The sequence below is a fragment of the Podarcis bocagei genome (assembly GCF_964188305.1).
Source record: "Podarcis bocagei genome assembly, chromosome: 11".
Taxonomy (NCBI): domain Eukaryota; kingdom Metazoa; phylum Chordata; class Lepidosauria; order Squamata; family Lacertidae; genus Podarcis; species Podarcis bocagei.
This window is the reverse complement of record NC_138136.1, coordinates 36,101,314-36,122,048: the sequence shown is the minus strand read 5'-3', so window position 1 is coordinate 36,122,048 and position 20,735 is coordinate 36,101,314. Positions and strand designations below refer to the sequence as shown.

The following is a 20,735-nucleotide window of genomic DNA, read 5'->3' as shown; positions in this document are numbered from 1 at the left end:
TCCAATCAGAGAGCACTTTGCCAGGGGACCCATGAAACATGAAGCCAGTCATCATCTGTCAACATCCATCTCTTTGGAGCAAAATGTGGAGAGATTTCCATCTGGCAGCTCCACTCTCATAAGTGCACTTTCTAGTGGCGACTCAGTTCTGCGCGCTTAGTAGTTAAAAGCTTCATAGTAGTTCTGTAAGTTGCATTGTGGAATTGTCTGTAGGCTGCCTTTAAAATGGTACATCATAGACTGCTGCAAGCAAGAATGGGAAAATAAAAGGCTTCATTCCTCACAATTTTGAATAATAGATTTCAGCAGAACCCCCAGTTCTAGCATGAGAGATGGCTGATAATGTGCACTTTATTGTTCTTTACCTCTGGATGCAGTGGAAATTCATAGCGCTGGAGGCAAAATATGTCATCACAAATACGTTATTGGTGTACGCATTGCCATTAAGAGATCTCTAGAAATGCTGATCTTTTGAACTCATTTCAGAGGAGGCTTAGCTGATTACCTGATCTCTTTCATTTTGACAGCATTGCTTTTACCTCAGTACCGTATTAGTCATTTGTCAGCTGATCAGAGATATTCCACAATGATATTTTATTGAGAAGCTTAAACAAGGGGTGGGGGTGGGGAGGCAGGGAAGTCTTCTTTCTAACTAAGTAGGACCTGCAGGAAGATACTGCAGTGTGGAGAGTAACAGTGTTCTGGACAGCCAGCTCAATCCTCCTTATTGGACTGATTTTGCATATGTGCTTCACTTATTATTTAATTTAGTATTGTAGTTTCCCCAGGCCTGTTGACACCTCCCCTCTTGTGTGTAAAAATTATGCAGTTTTGGCTGCACAAAAAGCCATATGTGGATAATGAGCTGGCTGTTAATATGTACAGGGATGTGGGGTTGGGCTTGCTGACTGGAAGGTCGGCAGTTCGAATCCATGTGACAGGGTGAGCTCCCATTACTCTGCCTTAGCTTCTGCCAACCTAGCATTTTGAAAGCATACCAGTGCAAGTAGATAAATAGGTACCGCTGTGGCAGGAAGGTAAATGGCGTTTCCATGAGCTCTGGCTTCAGTCACGGTGTTCCGTTGTGCCAGAAGCAGTTAGTTATGCTGGCCACATGATCCAGAAAGCTGTCTGTGGACAAACGCCGGCTCCCTCGGCCTGAAGCGAGATGAGTAATGCTCCCCAGTCACCTTTGACTGGATTTAACCGTCCCGGGGTCGTTTACCTTTTTTTTTAACCAAGTACGCTATTATTGTAATCTTTTTTTAAAAATCCCTTTAAGATTAAACATTAGCATCTTTATTTTTGTAAATGTGCTGAGTAATTTAAGTTGGAACTGTTCTTTGGAAATCAGTATTGAAACTGATGCTCTTACTGTCAAATGCAGTGTTGTTCACAAGTCCTCAGCTGTTGTGCATATGGGGACCGAAGGTTGAACAACAATGTCCTAATTTGTCATAAATGCTTTTAAGATTTGTTTAAAGCAAATCTTAGTGGCTTTCCATTTTGGAGGTTTAAATTATTCACATGGGCTTTCCACTGGGCTAATGTCACAGACAGGGAATTCACCTTCCTCTACTCTCCCCTGGAATTGTCCACGCATCCTCAAAATGTGTTGGATTTGTACACTGTAAGAATTTAAGAGACTGATGGATCAGACCAGCGGCCCATTTAGTCCAGCATCCTGTTCTGATAGTGACCAACCACCAGGCACCTATGGAAATCTCTCAACTGCACGCCTAATTATTATTATTATTATTATTATTATTATTATTATTATTATTATTTATACCCCATCCATCTGGCTGGGTTTCCCCAGCCACTCTGGGCGGCTTCCAACAAAATATTAAAATACAACTAACTCTTAGCAAGTACTTCAGCCTTGCTGGCATTTTAAGTATTCCCAAGTGCTTTTACTCTAGGAAACTCCATTATTTGTGAGGAAAGGCAAACGTATCTTAAATTTTAGTGAAATAATCCGCTAAACCTCCGCAGTACTGGAGCGACTCTTGGTCATAACGCAAAGCAGGAGAATCCGGAGAATGCAGGTGCCTTCCTGTCTGCCTAGGAATTTGTTTTCAATCCCACAGCTTGGCTTTCTTCAGCCTAATTTTGTCAGGGAAAGTATTTTCGTTGCTGCTGCTGTTAAGCAGCTGGGAACGAGAAACCCTTAAGAAACAAAGCAAATCATCAAGGGATCTTCCAGAAGATCTTTCTGCCTTCCCCTAGACCAGGCGGAATCTTGATCAAATCAAGCACCTCCAAGTCCCTCTTATCATTTAGACTGCAATCCTGTGCACCCTCATTTCGGTGTAATCCCCACTGCGCTTAAAGGGAGCTCGCGCTGCGCTTCTGAGTAACCACAACAAACCCTCCAGCTTCGTCCCTCAGACGCGCCCCGCCTTCTCCCGCCCTTGTCACGTGGCCTTACCCCTCAACTGCCTCCTCGCTACCCGCCTCTCGGGCCCGGGCTCCCATCAACAAACCAATCAGCACGCGGGAGACGGCCCGTTCTGTTACGTCAGAACTCACGCTCTGGAAGCCCTTAAAAAAAAATCCCTAGCCGAACTGCCCTTGCTTCTGGGGTTTTAATTGGCCTTCGTCACCGGCAAAGCCCCGCCTCCGAATGCGTGTCCGGAGTGCCGATTGGCGATCAAGCGGGCTGCGCGACACTGCCCTGTCAGCGGGTCTTTAACAAGAGGACGGGGACCAATCACAGCCGCCCTTTCTTTCCGGGCTGGCAGTTTGAAACTGTCAGGCTTCTCTTGCTGGGGAGGTGAGGAGCGGAGGAGGCTGCTCAGGTGAGGGAGGCGGCTTTCGGGGGAAGGGGCTGCGGGGACCTCGAGCCGGAGGCAGGCTGGAGAAGCACCGGGTCGCGGAGGCGCGTCACTTTCCTCGCGTCCTGACGCGCAATAAGCGCCATTCTAAATTCTGCATCTGCCCGTTGCCTAGAGGGGCGAAAGCGTCTCTTCCCTTCTCTCCGTGCAATGCACCCTTCGCAAGACTTCCTTCTAATTGCACGCTTCTGCCTGGCGCCTTCTAAGGCCTGTTGACCCCTTTCCGACTCACAGTGCATGCACTTGTTTGTGCCTACTCAGAAGTAAGCCCCATTGAGTACAGTGGGACTTTACTCCCAGGTAGGTCTGTAAGAACTGCGGCTTTCCTGTACCAGTATACCTAGCGACGCTCTCTTTTGGGTTGCCTAGAGAGGAAAGCGGGAGTTAAAGGAGATGGTGAGCGTGAGAATTGAGCCCGTGTGGTTAGAGGGCTGGGCTGTACAGGAGAGCAGGCTTCATCATCCCGACTCGATGGGTGGCCTTGGTCCAGGCATAGGCAAACTCGGCCCTCCAGATGTTTTGGGACTACAGTTTCCATCATCCCTGACCGCTGGTCCTGTTAGCTAGGGATCATGGGAGTTGTAGTCCGAACGCGTCTGGAGGGTCGAGTTTGCCTATGCCTGTTTCAGTCAGTCACTCTCTCAGCCTAACTTGCCTCACAGGCTTCTTAAGAGGATGAAATGAGGATGGGGAAAACCATGCAGGCTGCTTGGAGCTCTTTGGGGGGAATGGTGGGGTGTAAATGTAGTGAGAAATAAATAAGTAATCGAAAATAATGTTGCCGCTGACAGAAGACCAATACAACAAAAAGAAAAAAATCATATGGGTGTGATTGTCAGTCCAGTAGCCTTACTGCTACAAAATGCTTGCTAACATGCCTTTTACACTAGTGTTGTTAATGCGCACAACGTATGTTTTTTCACAGCACTTTAATTCACATTCCGTGAACTTGAGCAGACCCATGCTTGAAGGTACATGTGTGTGTTTTAAGTCTGTTGGGTTGCCTAAGCAACCTGGTTACCTACTTTTCCCTCATGGTAGCTCAGTCGTTTCTTACTCCCAATCTAAGCCATATGAGCTGACTTAGTGACTATAAAAAAAGTTGCTGTCTCCCTCTCTTATGCCCTTATTTGAAATTTGGAGATGAGCTTCCTTGCAACCTTCTTGTTAGTGTGTGTGATATGCTTTAAACACTCTTTAAAGTGCTATAAATTGGCTACTTTGCACATTTTTAGGACAGCTGGATAAAATTGAAATATGGCCGCCTTAACCTCCTGTGTCTGCATCTGTTGTACATTAGCCTTAAGCAACACTTTAGAGCTGATTAAGATAAAAGCTTGATTGAAATAGGAGCTGAAAGAGTATTTCTGCATGCTGTTGGTACCTTTACTTGAGTAATGCTTCCCCAAAAGCAGTGAAATACTCCATTTGTCTTAATCAAGACCTGCAGATTCTGCTTATGTGATCTTAGAAGACTCTTTACAGTTATTCAAAACAGGTTCTTGCCACATAGACTGGATCTGTGTTATAACTTGAAAGCGTTTCTAGCAGGCTCCATATTTGGAGGGTGGAAGCTTAGTGTATGGTATAAAGAAGGTGATTATGTAGACCAAATTAGGTTATTCTGCAGTGCAAGCTAACTTGCTTCTAGTTAACCTGTGAATATGTGTTAGAATGTTTTATGATGGTCTTAACTTGTACATTGCATTGCAAAAAAGAAAAGAAAAAGAATGGTATAGAGACAAGGTGTCAGGCCATGTTTTAGATTTTTACCTCTTTTTGTTTTACTCAGTGTTCTAATCAGTATTATTAGTTTTTGATTTCTGGTTCTTATTTATATTTTATTGAATAATCCCACTTTTCTTTTGAACAAAACTCCAAGTCATTACCAGACAAATAATTAAAAACAATATCAAAGCCTATTAACAGCAAATCAATAATAACAAAACAGCAATATCACTCCCCAAAAGCAGGGAAAGCAACAAAATTTAAGTGTTGGTCCCTTATGATTTTATTCAATACGGTATTCTAGTTAGTGTAAACAGGAGGGTGCAGATTCTTCTGAGAAAGCCAGCCTTATTACACTTTTTTGGAAGAGAGTGGCAAGTAAGGAAGTACTCTGCTTCTTAGCCTAAATGAACCACAAATATTGAACTAGAACTGGTTATGGAAAAGTTTGTGACCCCGTAAGATTACCTGCCTCAAATTTGGAGCCCATTAATGATTTAGAAGAACGTTTGGCCAATACGTATGAAGAAATGGGATTTGGATTAAAAAAAATGAAGTTCACCCTCTGGATTTTTTTTTTAATAGGTATACCTTAGTGTGGGATGTCATCATCTGAAGAGAACAGCACAAGTCCAGTTTTGCCAAAAGACTCTGATCGAGGGAGTTCTGTTTCTTCAGAACTTCAGGTGGGCTAGAAATAGGTTTTGGAAATTGTGCAGTGTTTTTTAAAAGTGCATGTCTTAAGAACTGTTAACTTTCATTTAGATCCTATTCACCTGTAAATCTAGCAGAATGAAACAGTACATAATGTCTGTGGAGAAGAATAAGTGTAGTACAATGTACATCTCCGTAAATAAATGCAGCATCTCGACCTTTTATAACTGCCACAAGTAGATGCTCAAATTTCTAGTCTTCTGTGTATTTTTATCTAAGGGTGGGCACAACTCTGCCACACTAGGCTGAGGTAAGGCTGGAAGGTGGACCAGCAGCCGTGGCTCTGAGTGATTCTTCACATGTTTGTTCAAAGCATGCTGTTAGGAACCAGTACTGTTTGCACATTTGGACTTCAGATGAGTGGGTCTAATCCTCCTGATGGCTATGCACAGGCCCAAGCTAGCATAATTTGAATGCTGGCTGCTCCCTGACTGTAGCTCTCCTGAGGAAACCAGATCCTTAGCCCATCAAGAAGGCGCACTTTCTCAGTCATGAATGGGCGTTTGGGTGTCAGCCCTTCAGAGAGGGAGAGCCACCTTGTTGACTCCGAGTGTGAGTACTTGGGTGAAAAGGTTGTCTGTTTCAGGATGATTGCTGAAGTGGCTTCTGAATGGCAATATTGTAGAAGCTGTGTCGTAAGTAATATTATTAAATTTCTGTCCCACCCTTCTTCCCAAAAGAACCCAGGGTGGCAAACATCAAAATGACTGAACAATACAATTTAAAAATAAATACATAAGAAACATTTAAAAATATTTAGAACATCTAAAACATTTAAAAGCAATTGTATCTCACAGTTCCTAATTTCAAGATCGCCCTGGCCAGTATCTTGTAGCCACCAAATGTTGGTAATAAACAGGAATGTTCTAAAATTTCTTCTTAAAGTCAATGATTAGGGAGGTGGGTGCACCTCACCAGGGAGCACATTCCACAATTGAGGAACCACCACTGAGAATGCCCTGTCACAGGCCAATTCCAACCAGGCAGCAGCCAGAGAGGCAGCACCACCAACAAGGTTTCCCCTGCTGATCATAGGCCCTGAGGTAGTTGAAGTAGTTAATAGTGTTGCCTTCTCTCAGTAGCTTTGCTATCAAGGACTAAGCTCAGCAGCAACAATTTAGAAGACTTGTGAGACACTTCTTACCATCTGCTTCCCAGCTGCCACCACCAAAGAGACAGAAGCCCTGTGAACCCAACCCTCCCCCTAGGTATTATTATTACAATTATTGCACCTACTATTAGATATTATTGTCAACATCCACTGTTGGGTGCAAAACCAGCAGTGATGTCCATTGCATGGGTATTTTCCATGAAGCCACTGCAGGTGGTGGGTTCTTCCCTTGGTGGTTGAATGCAGGTGAGGCTCTGTATTCTGATCCATGTCATCAGATCCCAGAGCCCTCACTTTTGGGATAGCTAAGAAAGGACTTAGGTTGGCCCAAGTAAGAGAGGAGGTTGAGATGCTGGCCCCACAAGTGCACTGCATACTTCTTACGTCATAGGAATTTCTTGGCAACTATATTCTGTCCTTTTTAAATGTGCTGCTTTTCTGGTGTTTGCTCCCTAGTAAGTGTGCTTATGGTCACAGTATTATTATTTTTATTAGGTGGGATATGTGTTTTAATTAGTTCAAGACTAAGTTTTTACTTTCGAAATACTCTTATGAGTTGGTAATTATGAACCTATTTGTTTTGAGATTGGTTTTTCATCAGTTACATTTTGATGAATTGTTTAATGGGCTGTTACCATATAATGCCTTAAAATGTTGCCTAATTTTGAATTTGTTTGTGTGTTTGGTGGTGCTGTTTTTTTTATATATATGTTTTTGTCAGTTGTAGTCTTGAGCATTATATGTGTTAATACAATATACAAATAAAACAGACACTAGGTGTTAGTGATTTGAGTAACTCAGTTTAAATATTGGGAATGGTGTTTGAAAAACCAACAAGCTATCACAGTGGGGGGTGGGGGGAATAGGAGGGCTGAGCGGTGGCAAGACCTCAGAAGCCATGTCTTTCTCCATTCAGCAACTAAGAGATTTGGCAAGCAGGGAAACCTTGAGATCAGTAGCCTCCTTTGTATGGGAAAAGGAGTGAGCAAGGATGGAAATAGAAAGAGAGCAAGTTAAACTTCCCGCATTTTGAACTTTTGATTTACCATCAAATTTTGCAATTATTTGTGTTACGTTACGGCCCCCTAAGTGGTAAACAAAATACTAATGCATAGAAAGATACAATAAAAGTACAATGAATACATTAAGACAATTTCCTAAACAATATGATAGCAAAAGCAGAATGCGTGAGAATAGCCTTCCTGCACAGTAAACCGGCACAAACTGTCGCACTCAACCCAGTCACTGCCTTTGACATCAGTCTTGTGGTCCTTTTATGACAGGATGAATACGAAGAGCTGCTTCGTTATGCTGTAGTTACCCCAAAGTTTGAACCAAGTGTATTGCGGCAGTCGGATCGCATAGAGGTTCGCCAGAAGTCTGCAGGTAAGTTGTGATAGAAAATGGATATTTATCAGGAGATAAGGGGAGATTTGTTTTTTTATGAAAGGAAGTTATCTCCAACTCTCTGAAATGCCAGTGCAGGAAAGGGTGTTACTACTGATCAGAATGAAGGCTCTCCCATGCCTTATATTTTGAAATGGATTACCTTGACTGGTATGTGAGCATATTGCAAAGGTTGGCAATGACATTTTATTTATCTCTCTTTCATGCTCAAATGCTCTGCTACCAAGTAAACCACATAACCCAGATGAGGATGACTTTGTGTTGTCCCACATGAAATATACTCGTACTTTGCCTGATCTTCAACGAAGCATTCTAAAATTGTTCAGAGTTTCCCATTGGTATGCTATCTAATTCATGGTAACTTGTTAACTCATAATATGATTTACTTCAAGGAGATTTCATAGCACATATTCATTTGTCAGTTTATATATGTGCTATATTGTTATACGTTTGCTAAGCAGAGTAGACTAGTTCTGGCCAAACTGAACATTTAATTCTTCCCATCTAGTCATTATGTTCCTATAATCTGGTGCTTTGTGGTATTTTTCTTTCTTGGAAGACAGGAGTGATTGACTTTTAATGATTTGTTTCAGACATTGTTTTTAGTTAACAATATATATCTTGAGGCAATTTGGAAAGGTAACATTTGCATTAATATTGTTTCCTTTTGAAAATGTGAAATAGTTTTAATTCATGTTAATGCCTTTAATCATTCAAGGCATTCAGAAAGTATGACATCCCTATAGTTCCAATTTTTACAGGCATTTATTCAAAATTACAAAAGTTTATTTACTTTGCAAGAAAAACAAAGGACAGTTTGAAGTGGCAAGATTGTATAGAATCTTAAGAGATGCAGCAGTTCTTACTAGGACTTGGTTTTGCTCATATGTACAGTGGCTTCAGGACCTCTTATGATTCTTGGGTCTTCAAATGGATGCAGTTCTGCTTCACTATCAGCTTGACTAGTGATATGAAGATCTGGGGGGCAACTGGAAAAATAGGGGGTGGACCTGCCCCCTCTTTTTCTGGGTTTCTTTCCAATTTTTCTCTTTCTTATTTTCTGGACCTTCACATCTTTAAGCTTGACACAGCAGTACAATAACACCCACACTCTCTTTCTCTTGCTTGTACTCCTGAGACATATTTTAGACATAGCCAGGTTTGCCTAAAAAGACACGCTGGGTGTTTTTGTCTAGGAAATACAAATCAAGCCTGAAAAACAGAAGTATAGATAATGGGCCTTCACTACGTTTTAAATGCTTACATCGCTAAGACCTTTCTTTTCTTTTTAAAACACCTTCATCAATTTAAGAAATGACTATCCCCATCCTTTGTCAGCAGGGTGGGTCACAACAAATACATACAGTCTTGAATGTTACATTGAAACGGGGGTTCTACCTGCTTGATATCAAGGTTCCAGGCTTGTGTGCTCCTTATCTGTTTCGCCCCCTGTAGGTAGAAGGCTCCTTTTACCAGTCTTTACATGCAACAGACATAATTTATTGTTATACCTTGTTAAACCTTCACTTTTTGCTTTTCTATGATCCAGTTTGAACATCATGGCAAACTATAGATAATGGTTTTCCATGATGGTATAGAAGACTCCCGCTTTTCTCTTTCCCCTCTAGCCCAGTAGTCTTTAACATTTTTCAGACCCCAGGACCCACTTTTAACCCAAATATTCATTTGGGGACCCATTTCTTAATCTTTTACCACATATCTGCATGGTGTTAGTGCCTCTGTCGCAATCCACCTTGGATTAGGCCGTGAGCCACAACTAGATTCCCAGCCTATCTGATGAAGACCTGTGCTCTAGCCAACGGGAGCTGCAAAGCACGATCCCTGGCTTCATGTTACGTTCTAACTAGGAATCATGATTTGTTTTTACTTCAAACATTTTTTAAAAAAATAATAATAATATATACCCCGCTTTTCACCGCATCTGGGTCTAAAAGTGGCAAGGTTTATTCTTGGCTCATGACTTGGGGCAAAATAAATCATAATCCCTAGTAATGTGGAGCCAGACATCTTAGCTTGTTGCTCCTGCTGGCTAGAGGAAAGGAATGAAGTAAGAGCCTTCTATAAAATCATGGAAAGCCTATTAACTATGGCTTACCATAATGTACAAACATTGCCTTTGTCTTTCAGCTAATAGTTATCGTACCACATTAAGAGTTTTGCTGTTACATTTCTGAACCTTCTACTTTTTTCTTCTTCCAACATCTATTTCTTCTCTCCCATATTTCTTTCCTGATCATTTAGCCTTTTTGTTTCTTTCCTTGTGTTCACATTTCTACTTGTGATGTTGAGTGTTTGGCCACCCACTGGATCATACCAGAAGCCTTGTCTTTGTCTCTAACTTGGAGCTGAGGCAGGTTCCTGAAGTTCCACAGTTTCATTTCATAGACAACAAAATAAAAGGTTTAGATAACGATGCCATCTTGAGTTTTTACTGCAGGGTCTGCACGTGCAAACATATTTTACTAGCCTTGTATGCCGAGTGAGGGACAAGCACTTGAGGGTAAATTGGTCCTTTTGTCACTGAGCAAGCATGAGTCAGAAGACCATGCACAAAATAGATCTTTAAACAACAAATTATGTACAGCAGCAAAACTGCTAGAATTCAAATTATTGCAAGACTCTAGAATTCTACAGTAGTTCTAAGAGCAGTTGTAAGATGGTCTGCTACTGGATATGTACTCATATCCTTAATGGGGAGGGAACGTTTTTGCAAGCTAATATCAGATTAGCTGCAGTTGTAGTAATCCCAACCTGTATGACGAAACACCGTTAGGAATTTCTCCTCCTCCTCAAACCCTCTGGAGATCACAGTGGCTTTCCTACTGCTGAGCTGACTTTGGAGCCTAACAGCGTCTTGTGTGAGCCCAGTTCATTCTTCTCTAGTAAGTGTGTCCAGTAGGTGATGAAACTAGAAATTTTGAAGTCACTGAGGGAGTGAACAACTTCAGCTTGCACGGCAGAATTTCCCCATACCCACTGCACCCCCCCCAAAATCTGATCGGGGTTCCCCAACACATTGGGTAACCAGTGTGGTGTAGTGGTTAAGGGCGGTAGACTCGTAATCTGGGGAACTGGGTTCGCGTCTCCGCTCCTCCACATGCAGCTGCTGGGCTAGTCACACTTCTCTGAAGTCTCTCAGCCCCACTCACCTCACAGAGTGTTTGTTGTGGGGGAGGAAGGGAAAGGAGAATGTTAGCCGCTTTGAGACTCCTTCGGGTAGTGATAAAGCGGGATATCAAATCCAAACTCTTCTTCTTCTCTTCTTGCAAGTTCTTCCACTCATACAATGACTCGGTTAGATTCAACCACCTGAAAGTCACTTCTGCAGTCGCCTCCTGTTTCAAGGGCCCTTGTGTCTGAGAGTGTTTAACAAAGGCATGAGTATCAAGCATAAAGCCAGTCTTGAAAAGGATGGTCATATTCCCTTATCATGGGATGTCTGTAGGTGGAGTGCTTTAGTGAACTCCCACAAATGCATGCATAGAAAAAGGGCATGAATTCCCAGGGATTTGGGCATGTTGGGGAGGAAATGAAAGAGAAACTTGTAGTTCTTGAAGCAAACCTGGCTATGTAGGTATGGATACTGCAACCTGGACTGGCATATTTCCAACTTTATGGAGCCTGGTCATCCAAAGCAGCAAGTATGTAGAAATGTTCTGGGAAGTATTGACCTCTTATTTTTTATCTGCCTGGTTTTACCCCGTACACATTTGCTTTTCATTAGAATTATGAACTTTGCATTTGGGATTGCCATCATCTCATAAGCTGTCGAGTTTTAGTACTGTGAGCATCCAGAAGAGTTGATGCTTTTGCAAAAATTTTGAACTGAAAAACCTGTTTTGTGGATTTATGCTTTGGTGGGAGAACTCCAATTACTAATAACAAGCCTTCCTTTGAAATGATAGATCTAAGGATAACAATTATCTTCAAAGAAGCTTCCTGTCCTATAAAGAAGAAATATCAGAATAAAACAGGCTGCAGTGTTAAATCTAGCATTTGAATGGTTTTAACACTAAAATTTAATTTCCTGTCCTGGGTTATCTGCTTAGTTAATTAAATCTGAAAACTTGTAAGACTGATGCAATAAATTACTGAGCAGCAGTGACTCATCTCCAGGCGGTTAAGTGCTGCTTTCTCAAGGTGCTGGTCCTCCAGTATTGAACTGTTGCACTTCAGTGGATCTGTGCTAAAGCTGACTTTATCTCTTGTCTATGAAAATATATTGCCAAACTTTCTACTGTGTTGTTAGTAGCCCCTTGTGATTTTCTAATGCTTGGCATTTTATTTTTCACCCAGTAAATCTAGCATTTAGTGAAATTTCCCTTTCAGCAGGAAGTAACAGACTTTGGAACACACACAAATAAATTGTTTGTTCCTCTTCCTCAACTAAAAGGCTTTGGAGAGCTCTAGCGCATAGTTAGTTACCCCAAGACTGCAATCCTGCTACTGCTTGCTTCCAGTCTAATAGTACTGGGAGAGCATATTGGGACCATTTTGTTAGTGTTGCAATCCTAGTTTCAGTTTCCAACATAAGAATATTTTCATTAGTGGTATTCTGAAATGCCCTAAACCAACCTATGCAAATCTGGTCAATCCTCATATTTGAAACAGGAATAAGTCCAGTAATGGATGAACGCAGACATGAAACTGCAGCAGTGAGACGGAGGAAACATGGGAGACCTTCTGATTTTGCTACATCTACTCGGACAACAAGGATAGAAGGTATAACTTAACTGGGGTGAGAAATAAAATTTTGACTCATGTATCTACTGCTTAAAAACTCTCATTAAGGTTCAGTTTACAGATAGGGGTTTCGTGCTTTTCTTTTTCAAATAAATTATGCTGAAATAGTGTCTGGCCCAAGCTAACCTGATGGGTGCCTAGGGGTTTGAACTGACTGTTAACACACAATTTTACCTGCAAGTTTGCTCAGTGTCCCACCTATGGTCTGTTGAGTGTATGTATTTCTAGAATAGCTACTATGTAGAGAAGCATGAGGGGTGATCTTTACATGGAATGGGGCATTGCCTCTTCCACCACCACCCCATGATAAATATCCCTTCTGCTTAATCTTAAAACTGCCTCCCCCCCCCTTTTTTAAAATAGTTTCATAGTTTCTGTTACCATTGGGGGAAGGTGTAAGAAATGCTTTGCTGTGGAAACCATCTTTGTTAAAGGGGTTCTTTATATCATGGTTCAACTATGTACAGTATATAATTTCTGTTTAAGGACATAGCAGGAAGCCATTAACTATGGTTTAGCAAATGGCGACTTCCTGCGGTGGAGTTAAGGTATCAGTCTCTTAAGGTTGCTTACAGTGACCAGCAAAAACTTCCCAAGCAACAACTGTGCTAGTTTGTTGCTGCAACAGAAGGTGCTAAGACATCTAATGAAGTCAACTCTAGTCCACGAAAGTTTTCCAATTAAGATGCCACAGTACTTTTTGCTTTGTAAACCTTTTGTTTGACTTGCACCAAGTAAGTTCAGTGATAGGATGTGGAAAATCTAAATGCCCTTTTCATATTTCTTTTCTTTTTTTCAGTTTCAACAGCAATAAAGGAGCCGGCTCATACGAATGTGGGGGGTCTTTGCCCAGTCCGTTCAGAAGACAGCTCTTCAGAAGGGTCCTCATCTAGTCAAAGAGATATTCAAGAGTCAAATGTGACTGATTTAAGCCTTTCGGATGAAAGAGTGACCCAAATAGAGAGCATACTTGATCTCTGGAGTGGAAGTCTTAAGGTATTTAACTTTGCATTAATTATAAAATCATCTTGCAGATAGCTTTGTCTTTTGCAACATTTTGAATATTTAGTGACAAAATGTGCATGGGAAATGCATGTTGAGTGCTTTGGCCAAGTAAATCAAAGTTTTGTTTTCAAAAGGCTCTAAGTCAAATCCTGTACTGTTCGCAGGGCCTTGACCTACCTGAGCAGTACTAGGCCACATGGCTCAGGTGGCAGATTGGGAGGGTTGCGGCTCATGCTTCTCCCCATATGCCACTACCATGGCTACTCCTCCCCACCAGCCACCACTGCTGCCTACCCACCCAAGCCCCTCTTCATGGCATTGATCTTTCCAGTCCTGCTACCACTAACACAGTGGCAATGCAAGGTAAGCTGGAAGCAAGAAGAGATGGTGCGGTCTGCCCACCTCAGCTTGTGCAACTTCTTGCGCCAGCCCTCGGAACAAAATCCCCAGTTCTAGAAATGTTTCCTTCTATCACTGCTTCTGCGGGGTTTTATAAGATTAAAGAACCAACCTTGACTGAGTGGCATTTGAACACATCTTTTGTGTGTAAAAAAAGATCTTTTGCTCTCAAAAGTTAGTCATGTCAAAAAAGCTTGTTCAAAAAGGAAAGCAACTGAGAATCTGTGCATAATAAACCCCAACGAAAGATATACTGCACTGTTTTTTTAAAATAGCAAAACAGCTTCAGAAGCAGCAAATTTAGACTGTAGGAGTAGGTGGGGGCAGGACTTTTCCCCTACCCATTGTTTCCCTGTTCTAAGACACCCAGCCCCAGCTGTTCTTCCCCAGTGGAGCTTCACATGCAAATAGACAAGAGGGCTCCGCTGCTCTAAATTCTTCTTCTAATATTGCTTTTCTGCTACCGCTTCTTTTTTTGTAGTGCTATAGTCTCAGTGGCTGTGCATCATATCTAGTTAGAGGAAGGTTAGTCAATATGATATTCTCCTGATGTTGTGGACTACAGTTCCCATCATCCACTTGATCACTGGCCAACCAGCTGGGGCTGATGGAAGTGGTATTCCCAAACGGCACACATTGACGTCCGCTGAGATAGAGCCTAAGGCTGCAAGTCCCTCTGAACAGAAAACAGCCTGGACTGCAGATTAGAAACCAATTCCCTCCACTTGGAACTCTGAACAACAGCTGTCAAAATATAATTACACTCCTGCCTTCTTAAGATTGGATTACCTGAGTGAAACGCATATGGAAAAATTGGCATTTGAATGAGCCATTTGCATTGGACTCGCATATCAAAGCAAGTAAAAAAACAAAACCATCTGCCTTGTGTTTCTGTGATACTGGGCTCTTGTGGTCCAATGTTCTAATTTAACTGCTCTTCAGAGAAGGCCCTGCATAGGTTCTATGGGTTCATGAATTTAGATGTTCAAAGCTGACACCTAAATGTGAGCGAGTCATTTGAATGGTTGTTCCATACTGCTTTTATATTGCTGTGCATCACACTGATATTTTGTGGAAAGGCAATATATAGATACTTTCGTAAACAATAAATAAATGTCATGTACCAAAGAGCCTGAATGTGTGCTGTGACATGTGAAAAAGATGTGCTGTTCTCTTTCTGCTCGTACATACTTCTTAATGCAGCATTAATTATCGGTTAACTTTTCTGTGGAATGTGGAACTGCCACGGTACTTTCTATAATAGCAGTGTTACACTTCATTGTATGTGTTTGGTGGGCTAGGGTTAGTTCAATTTCCTCACTAAACTTCCCCCTTTGAATCTTCAGACCAATGTTCTGACTGAACTGAGGAAATGGAAGCTTCATTTCATTGAACATCACACGCTAGAATTGAGACAAGAAAGAGAAAAACATGCAGCCCATGTGAGACAATTGACCAATCAGATGGAGAACCTGAAGGAACTGCTGCATACATATGAGATTTCAATAGGGAGAAAAGATGAGGTAACACTTTTTGCTAATTTATTGTAATAATTCATACAGTGTTGCAAATTAGCTGCTGGGCTAAGTTCAAGGTGCTGGTTTGGGTGCATAAAGCCCTATACAGCTTGGAACTAGGACCTGAAAGATCGCATTGCCCCTTATATACCCAGTCAATCACTCTGTAGCTGAGGGTCTCCTGTGGATACCATCCTATTATCTTTATTCATTCCTTCATATCCTGCCTTTTCCCCAGAACTAGGACTCAAGACAGCTCACAAACACTAAAACACTAAAACAAATACCTTGGAAGCTCCTGCAGCAAATCGAAAGCCGCAGAAGCCTCATCAGACGTTCGGCTTCAAAAAATAGTTCGCAAACTGGAATAGTCACTTCCAGGTTTGCAACGTTTGGGAGCCAAAACGTTTGGGAACTAAGCTGTTTGACTTCCAAGGTACAACTGTACAGATAAAAAACACATAGCTAAAAACATATAAAAGGTTATCATTACTGTAAAAAGAAACTATGTGAAAAACCCCTATTAAAATGCAGATAGAAAACATGCATTCTCACACTGGAGCAGCAACAGTACAACACACTATCAAGAGCCCTTTCCTTAAGAGCAATCAGTTCCCCAAAACCTGCTGGAATAAAACAGTCTTCACCAGCCAGCAGAAGGACAACAAGGAGGGGTCTAGCCTCTGTAGGAAGGGAATTCAAGGCCTGGGAGCAGCCACTGAGAAGGCCCTCTCCCACGTTCCCACCAAACATGCCTGTGGGCAGATTCATGTGAGAGAATATGGTCCTTCAGATTGCCTGGACCTGAGCCATATAGGGCTTTATAGGTGATAAGCAGCACTTTGAATTGTGCCCCAAAACAGACTGGTAGCCATTGGAGCTGTTGCAACAAGGGAGTTGTGTGCTTCTATCAGGTCTGTTCCGCCCAATGCAGGAATCAGCCCTTTAGTGTTGTGGCACCTCCCCTTCAATATTATACAGGCACAGTCTCAGCCCCTACTGAAGACCTTCTTCTTTCAACCAGCCTTTTGAGCTGAGATCTTTCTTGGTCTGCCTCTATATTGGAATTGATTTTAAGATATTTTATCAATTGTTTGACACCCTGGCCTCCTTTGGGAAGAAGAGTAGGGTAGAAATTTAATTAATTAATAAGGAAAGGTTTACCTGCAAGCTGAATCCCTTTTTCCTCCTTGGCTGCTGAGATGATTCCTAACACCAAACTACAGTGGTGCCTCGCAAGACGAAATTAATTCGTTCCGCAAGTTTTTTCTTCTTGCGAGTTTTTCGTCTTGCGAAGCACGGTTTCCCATAGGAATGCATTGAAAATCAATTAATGCGTTCCTATGGAGACCGCCTTCAGACCAGGTCCAGGGACAGTCTGTCCCCAGACCTCTTCTGAAGGCTGGCGGGGGAAGAAGGACTTTTCTCCCCACCGCCAGCCTTCAGAACAGCCTTCTGAAGGCTGGCGGTGGGAAGAAAAGCCCTTGTCCCGCCGCCAGCCTTCAGAAGAGTTCCCGGAGGGCTGCCTAGGCTGCGGATAGCAGCCTGCTGCCCGGTGCGAGGCAGACATCTGCAGCTTGGGGTGCCCTGCAGGACTTCCCCGCAGGGCTCTCCAAGCTGCGGATAGCAGCGTGCTGCCCCACACGAGGGGCGCTCTTAAGCAGAGCGCCCTTCGCGCGGGGCAGACACCTGCAGCTTGGGGAGCCCTGCAGGACTTCCCCGCAGGGCTCTCCAAGCTGCGGATAGCAGCCTGCTGCCCCGCACGAGGGGCGCTCTTTAGCAGAGCGCCCCTCGCGCGGGGCAGACATTCGCAGCTTGGGGAGCCCTGCAGGACTTCCCCGCAGGGCTCTCCAAGCTGCGGATAGCAGCCTGCTGCCCCGCACGAGGGGCGCTCTTTAGCAGAGTGCCCCTCGCGCGGGGCAGACATCTGCAGCTTGGGGAGCCCTGCAGGACTTCCCCGCAGGGCTCTCCAAGCTGCGGATAGCAGCCTGCTGCCCCTCGCGTGGGGCAGACATTCGCAGCTTGGGGAGCCCTGCAGGACTTCCCCGCAGGGCTCTCCAAGCTGCGGATAGCAGCCTGCTGCCCCGCACGAGGGGCGCTCTTTAGCAGAGCGCCCCTCGCGCGGGGCAGACATTCACAGCTTGGGGAGCCCTGCAGGACTTCCCCGCAGGGCTCTGCAAGCTGCGCTATCCGCAGCTTGGAGAGCCCTGCGGGGAAGTCCTGCAGGGCTCCCCAAGCTGTGAATGTCTGCCCCGCGCGAGGGGCGCTCTGCTAAAGAGCGCCCCTCGTGCGGGGCAGCAGGCTGCTATCCGCAGCTTGGAGAGCCCTGCGGGGAAGTCCTGCAGGGCTCCCCAAGCTGTGAATGTCTGCCCCGCGCGAGGGGCACTCTGCTAAAGAGCGCCCCTCGTGCGGGGCAGCAGGCTGCTATCCGCAGCTTGGAGAGCCCTGCGGGGAAGTCCTGCAGGGCTCCCCAAGCTGCAGGTGTCTGCCCCGCGCGAAGGGCGCTCTGCTAAAGAGCGCCCCTCGTGCGGGGCAGCAGGCTGCTATCCGCAGCTTGGAGAGCCCTGCGGGGAAGTCCTGCAGGGCTCCCCAAGCTGCGAATGTCTGCCCCGCGCGAGGGGCGCTCTGCTTAAGAGCGCCCCTTGCGCGGGGCAGCATGCTGCTATCCGCAGCCTAGGCAGCCCTCCGGGAACTCTTCTGAAGGCTGGCGGGGGAGAAGGGCTTTTCTTCCCACCGCCAGCCTTCAGAACAGCCTTCTGAATGTTGGCGGTGGGGAGGAAAACCTTCCTCCCACCGCAAATCTTCAAAACAGGTCCGGGAACAGAGGAGAAGCGCTGCGCGCCTTCCCCTCTGTTCCCGGACCTGTCCTGAAGGCTTGCGGTGGGAGGAGGGCTTTCCTCCCCACCGCCAACATTCAGAATGCTGTTCTGAATGTTGGCGGTGGGGAGGAAAAACCCTCCTCCCACCGCAAGCCCCGGGAACAGAGGAGAAGCGCTGCGCGCCTTCTCCTCTGTTCCCGGACCTCCCACCACAAGCCTTCAGGACAGGTCTGGGAACAGAGGAGAAGGTGCGCTGCGCTTCCCCGCTGTCCCAGGAGATTTCCCTATGGGCTTTCGTCTTGCGAAGCAAGCCCATAGGGAAATTCGTCTTGCGAAGCCTCTAAAAATCGGAAAACCCTTTCGTCTTGCGGGTTTTTCGTTTAGCGAGGCATTCGTCTTGCGGGGTACCACTGTATTATGTCTTGATCAGTTAATGTATCTGTGGGTTGCCAGCCATTTTCTTACTACTTGCTTATGCCACCATTGAATGGTGATTGGCGTTGGGTGAGATGCCTGCTATGAAATGGAACTGCAGGTAGTGCTTTAATGGCACTGTCTGTCAGATTTTTTTGGACCAATTTAAGTAAATTACTGTGTAGCAGCTGATAAATGTCCTCTATGCATTTTTCCCATTTTCTTCACTTTGCTTTGTTTAGATAATTGCCAATTTGACACATGCAATTGAGAAACAAAAGGACAGAATAGAGCTAATGAAGAAATTCTCAAAGTGGCGCCTTCAGCATTTCATGGGCAAACAAGATGCCAGACATGAGGTAAACATGAATGTTGATAGTTGAATTTCTAAGGATTAGAACTCCTGCAGGGCCTGCCGATGAAGAATGTCTTGATTCTTTTAAACAAACAAAATCCTTCCTTTAAAGTAAGATGAACAAAAAAAACTGAACAAATCTGCAGTTTTCAGTCTTTTTGCTACTCAGTAGCAACTAAGCATCTTTGTCTGAATTCTAACATGACTTAACACCAGCACATCCACTAGCCCAGCACTTGTTAGGCAATGCTGTGGGTTAGATATGGCAATATATATGCCAAAAACCTCTATCTTGCTTTTACTGCACTAGAAGAATGCTGGAGTGATTTAATCACAGCTTAGCCAGAGCAGATGAAAACCTGTTTTGTGCCCTGTTGACATAAGCAGCTGACTAATGAATAGGAATTTCAGACCTGACACTGATTTTCACTCCTTCTCTAGATCTACACAAATAGACTGGCTGATCGGTTATATGAAATGGGTTTATTGAAGAAAGCTTGGGCAACTTGGCGCTCTCGCATCCATGTAAAATGGAAAGAGACTGTGGAAAGGGCCTGTCAATCAAGTGCTGAATCTGTACGTGTTTCGCTATCCAATACCTATGAAAGTCAACTTCAAGAGGTAAGGAAATTTCTAAAGGACTATTTTCCTGATGAACCAATCTAAAAAGGCATCATTTCTCCAGTGGAGCAGGAAGCAGTGTTTGCCTATACAGTGAAAGTATTTTAACTATGAGGGTTTACTATTTATTTTTAAGCTTTTGTTATAGTAAGCAGTATTGAGGCCATAATAAAGTCAAACAGAAATTGGTCCTAGCTTTGGATTTTGTTATGGCTTCTGGTGCTTTATTTTGTTCAAAAGCAGATCTGATGAGACTGAGGAATTTAGCTTCAAATGAGTTGTAGTAATTAAGTGTGCTGAGATTTCATAACATCCAAGTAGTGAAGGAAAAGTTGAGTGATCAGCCTGAAAATCAGAGAAGCTGTAAGGAATGTAAGAGAGACTTTGCTACCACAGAAGCATATATTCAGGGAGTTGAAGCATGCAGGAACTCATGCAGATTACTGCAATTTGGTGAGGTTGGATCTTACCAGAAAATGTTTCAGTGAACAGCAAGGAGGGTTGTAGACAAAAGAAAATACAAACCATAGGTTGGATCAGTGCACAGAACAACATGCAGCTGGGAGAACAACTGAAAGAGAGAATGGGGATTAAATCTTCAAAGGTAAAACTTTGTTTAGATTGGGTTATATAATCATAATTTTGAGATTCCTGCATTGCAGGGGGTTGGACTAGGTGATCCTTGGGGTCCCTTCCAATTACAGTGGTACCTCAGGTTACATACGCTTCAGGTTACATACGCTTCAGGTTACAGACTCCACTAACCCAGAAATAGTGCTTCAGGTTAAGAACTTTGCTTCAGGATAAGAACAGAAATCGGGCTCCGGCAGCAGCAGGAGGCCCCATTAGCTAAAGTGGTGCTTCAGGTTAAGAACAGTTTCAGGTTAAGAACAGACCTTCGGAACGAATTAAGTACTTAATCTGAAGTACCACTGTATACAGTTCTGTGATTCAGATGGTACCTTCCTGCTCTTCAGGCATGCTTGTTGGGACATCCAACGAGTAGAGATAATGCTTTAAAACCCCAATACGTATGGGCCTGAG

The 20,735-nt window shown here is 43.8% G+C and overlaps 1 protein-coding gene and 1 long non-coding RNA gene across 7 annotated transcripts in view; one reads left to right on the top strand and one right to left on the bottom strand.

The window, feature by feature from the left end:
* The first annotated feature begins 2,683 nt into the window (after positions 1-2,683).
* The window catches only part of POC5 (POC5 centriolar protein), a 36,855-nt gene continuing 18,803 nt past the window's right edge, over positions 2,684-20,735 (top strand). For 2 of the 6 annotated variants that reach the window (XM_081212917.1, XM_081212914.1), the window contains exons 1-8: positions 2,816-3,137; positions 5,151-5,251; positions 7,674-7,776; positions 12,430-12,540; positions 13,361-13,557; positions 15,312-15,488; positions 18,958-19,074; positions 19,512-19,691. In XM_081212917.1, the coding sequence (XP_081069043.1) occupies positions 5,168-5,251; positions 7,674-7,776; positions 12,430-12,540; positions 13,361-13,557; positions 15,312-15,488; positions 18,958-19,074; positions 19,512-19,691 (969 nt within the window). In that variant the 5' untranslated portion in view covers positions 2,816-3,137; positions 5,151-5,167. The other 4 variants (XM_081212915.1, XM_081212916.1, XM_081212918.1 and 1 more) reach the window with 4 other exon arrangements.
* On the bottom strand, positions 8,544-10,362 carry LOC308597440. Its single transcript, XR_014012985.1, has 2 exons — positions 9,962-10,362; positions 8,544-9,009 (listed from the first exon to the last, which is right to left on the bottom strand). It is a non-coding gene; the product is annotated as an uncharacterized lncRNA (long non-coding RNA).